General features: G+C 60.8%; 1 protein-coding gene across 1 annotated transcript; it reads right to left on the reverse strand.

Annotated features, from left to right (window-relative positions):
* Nucleotides 1-236: 236 nt before the first annotated feature.
* Nucleotides 237-3753, reverse strand: LOC120906226. The gene is given in 3 exon segments (XM_040317740.1): nucleotides 237-880; nucleotides 883-2376; nucleotides 2379-3753. Coding segments are annotated over 3 exon segments (3468 nt in total). The 5' UTR covers nucleotides 3709-3753.
* Between the last annotated feature and the right edge of the window lie 448 nt (nucleotides 3754-4201).

Here is a 4201-nt window from a genome sequence, read left to right on the forward strand (position 1 = left end):
AATTGCAGGTTTTATTTCGTGTAAAAACAACGACGTCAAACCTACACTCTTGACGTAGGGCGTCGCCCGCCAGGGATTTGCCGTACGTATTTCCGTCCGTTTGAATGTCGCTATCCCAATTATTTATTAGTTCATTGCGTATTCTTCAACCTTTTTTTTTTCTTTTCCAAGGAACGCTTCCTGAGTCCGCATGACTCCCTCTTCCCTCACCTCAGTCGTTGTAAATTCTACTCTTCTCAACGGCCCGACAGTTCCGCTTCACTAGCGGAAGCCTCCTCCGCGGGCGTCCAACGCCGACCTGCAGCCAATGCACGACGGCGTCTCTCATTTTCGCATCGGTTCCGTCGCGCCCGAATTATATCCGCCTCTGTTCGAGTGGACCGACGACGGCGCGTTGTTGACGGACCCATCTCTTGTACTCGAGCTCTCCACGCTCGCTGCATAAACAGGCGACGTTCATGCCGAGCCCTCACCGTCTCCGGTGAAGGTGGTCTTCCCCTGCTTCTCCGAGGAATTGGAGGGGGAGCCCGGCCTTCGCGCTCCGCCTCTGCTGCCGCCCGCAGTATCTCATCGTCGCGGGCTTCCAGCGCTGCTCTAACGTCTGCCGCCAGACGCACTCGTGCCCGGTCGTCGGCTCTGCCACGACGCCGTCTGTTGCGGGCAGACCGCTGTCGCGAAGCTCGGAACTCGTTTACGCGCCGCGTGACGTCCCTTATCGCGTCGTCCTCCATCTCCTCGCCGAAGAGTGAGGCCACACTTTCGAGCGCGACCTCATCGTCTTCCGCGATAGCCGCCTCCGTTCGCCCGTTGGCGAGCGCTTCCTTGTCGCGCCACAGCTGCTGCAGCACTGTAGTGATGGTCCTCGCTGCTCTTTGAATGCGGTCCAAGACTCCGCACTCTCCAGCAGCTTCTCAGCGATGTTGTCTTGACGGACTGCCTCGGGTGTCCCCCAGCCCAACAGCTCTCGTCGCGTATCGTCGAAGACTGGGCACTCGAACATGACGTGGGCCACTGACTCGACCGACCCTGCACATCGTGGACACTCCGGGGACGAGGCAAACCCGCAGACGCTCAGGTACTCGCGGAAGAATCCATGTCCGCTGAGCACCTGCGAGAGATGTAAGTCCACCTCTCCATGCCTCCGGCCCATCCACCAATGCACGTCGGGAATCATCCTGTGCGCCCACGTCAAGTAGCGGCTGGCCGATGGTGTTGCCGCCGCACGGTCCCACTCGTCCTGCCACTCGGTCATCGTGGCCGCTCGCTCCGTCGCTCGTGCCTCCTTCCTGCTGGTGTCAGGTTCGGCCAACAGCCTACGGTGGCACCTTGCGTCTTCTTGGATGATAAGGCGGTAGGGTACCAGACCGGCCATCACCACTGCCACCTCGTAGGATACTGAGCGGAAAGAACTCGTCACTCTACGAGCCAACGGCCTCTGGACTTGGGCGAGTTTCCTCCGACACCACTGCAGGTCCGTTGCCTTTGCCCAGATGGGCGAGGCGTAGCGGATGACGGACTCAGCCTCTCCAGCCAGCAATCGCCGCTTGGCCATCTGGGGGCCCCTGTGATTCCTCATCACCGAGGTGACAGCCGCCACCGCACGGAGGGCCTTGTCCACGGCCGCTTCCACATGCGGTCTCCACGATAGCTTCGCTTGAAGCTGGACACCCAGGTAGCGGATCGACCTCCTAGTCATGCAGGTGACCTCGCCGACGCGTACCGGAACCTCCATTCGTCCTCGTCGCAGGCTCGAGATTAAGACCGCCTCGGTCTTATGGGGGGCGAGGCTAAGATGACGTTCCTCGAGCCACCCCATCACCGCGTCGATCGATGTCTCGGCAACCGTCGTCGCCTCCTCTGGTGTGCAGCCCTCGGCCAGGATGGCGATGTTGTCCGCAAAGCCGACTACACTGGCCCCTTCGGGGAGCTGGATACGCAGCACGCCGTCGTACATGACGTTCCACAGAGTCGGGCCAAGGATTGACCCCTGTGGAACGCCTGCCGTTACCCGACGTGACACCGGGCCATCATGGGTATCATACACCAGCTCCCTGTCGGTAAAATAGTCGCGGAGAAGGCGTTGCAGCTGCGCTGGGACCCCTTTCTCGCGCAGGGCCATCGCCATCGCCTGCCAACTGGCAGAGTTAAAGGCGTTTTTTACGTCCAACGCCACAACCATCAAGCAGCGTTTATCCCGCTGGTTCGTCCTGCCGAAGGACATCGCGCGTTCGCCTGCTTCCACCACCATCTGAATCGGCTGCAAGGTGCTTCGATTTCTCCGGAAGCCGAACTGGTTCTCCGCCAGCTGAGGCGACTCCGGATTCTCGAGATGCTTGTTCAGCCTGTCGAGTATCGTCCGCTCGAAAACCTTCGCTAAATCACACCATCCAGGCCAGGCGCTTTCCGCGGATGCAGCTCGCTCGCTATCGCCTGTAACTCCGGGCGACTGATCGGACGGACTGAAGTGTCCCCTTCCGAAGGCTCGACGTCCGGCCACTCTACCGGGGGATGCTCCGGAAACAGCTCCTCCACGATCCGCTGCAGTACCGCTGGGTCACGTTCTCGCGCCGTCCAGCTGCCCCGAAACCGCAGAAGGACCTGCCGGAACCAATGTCCCGTCTCGTCCGCAGCTAAGGCCCGCAGCCACTCGTCGAACTGCTGCGCTTTGCTGGCCTTAATTGCCGCCTTTAAGGCAGCACGCGCCTCCAGGTGCTCCTCCGAAGCCAGCTCGACTGATGTCTCGTCCGAGGCCATGCTCTGCCTTTCTCGGGCCAACCGACAGCGCTCGGTCAGCTCCCCAATGGCTGGGGTCCACCAATAGACGTTGCATTTCTTCCGCTGGGAGTGCCCGATCCTCGCCATGGTAGCATCGCAGGCCTGTGTAAGCGCCCTTCCCAGGCTTGCTGCATCAAATACTCGATCTGCAAAGCGGGTTGCCTCAAGCGCTAGCTCGAAAGTATGGGGGCAAAACTGGCGAGTTCGCCAGCGAGTACCCGCCTCCCGTCCTTCGACGCCTTCCAGCCCCTGAGTGCCCCGTCCGGGCCGCTGGTCAACACGAGACTGCTGCCCGACCGCAAACCGTATATAGCAGTGGTCGCTGTAGGAGTAGCAGGCAAGGGTCCTCCAGGAGCTGATGACCTCCGCTGTTCCATCCGGTCGGCAGAACGATGGACTTGCGAAGGCAACGTCCACCCTGCTGGGCCGAGCCACGCCCTTACCCAGGAACGTCGGCTCAGTACCGCTGTTCAGGACCTCCAATCCGAGGCCCGTCGCCGTCTGTAGGAGTGCCTCACCCTTAAGGTTGGCCCGCTCGCTCCCCCAGGCACTATGCCATGCGTTGAAGTCTCCGGCTAAGACGACACAAGGGTGACCCCTCGCTAGCACCTCCACCCGGTCCATCTGCCGCTCGGAGTCCGGTAGGCCAACCGATGGCGGAATGTAGCAGCAGATAAACACGATACCAGCTACCTCGGCCGCCACAATTCCGGGATGCTGGACGCTTCGCACCCGCTGGATGGGGAACCGTTGGCCGCTGGTGACAATCGCCACCTTAAGTTCCTCATCAGACGCCCAGTTGCCGTTATTGACCGGGACTGAGTAGATCTCCGTCACAAACATCACGTCGACACCTTCCTCTCTCATACGCTGGAGCGCAAGATCTTGAGCGCTCCTGCTTTTCCCGATGTTAATCTGCAGCACTTCAATCATTGTTGGGCTGTAGCATTGCACGAGGCGGAGGCAATCGGGTGCGGGCCGCCACACTTCAGACAACGAACTTTACCAATGCAGGTTACTGCTCTGTGGCCTTCCACGCCACACCGGATGCAGACCTTGCTGCGGTCCTCCCCCGAGCATTGCCCGGCGAAGTGGCCACGTTCCAGGCACCGGAAGCACCGCTTCTCCGCCAGCGACGCTTTCGGGACCTCCCACACGCAGCATGAGGTGTACCCTAGGATTAGGCGCTTCCCGGCCAGATACTCCGCTTCCGACCGAGGCAGAGTGACGCGGGCACGTTTTGTGCCGTCCCGCCGCTCCCACATGTCGATGGTGGCCTCAACATGCTCTTTGCCCAGCGCCGTCAGCATTGCCTTACGCAGCTGATCCTCTTCCGCTAGTGAGTCGATGTTAGTGACCATCACCTGGGCCATCTCTGTGCGAACGATCGCAACTCCCTTTTCTCCTATGGCAACGCGGATGCGTT

Source organism: Anopheles arabiensis, chromosome X (genome assembly GCF_016920715.1).
Source record: "Anopheles arabiensis isolate DONGOLA chromosome X, AaraD3, whole genome shotgun sequence".
Classification (NCBI taxonomy): domain Eukaryota; kingdom Metazoa; phylum Arthropoda; class Insecta; order Diptera; family Culicidae; genus Anopheles; species Anopheles arabiensis.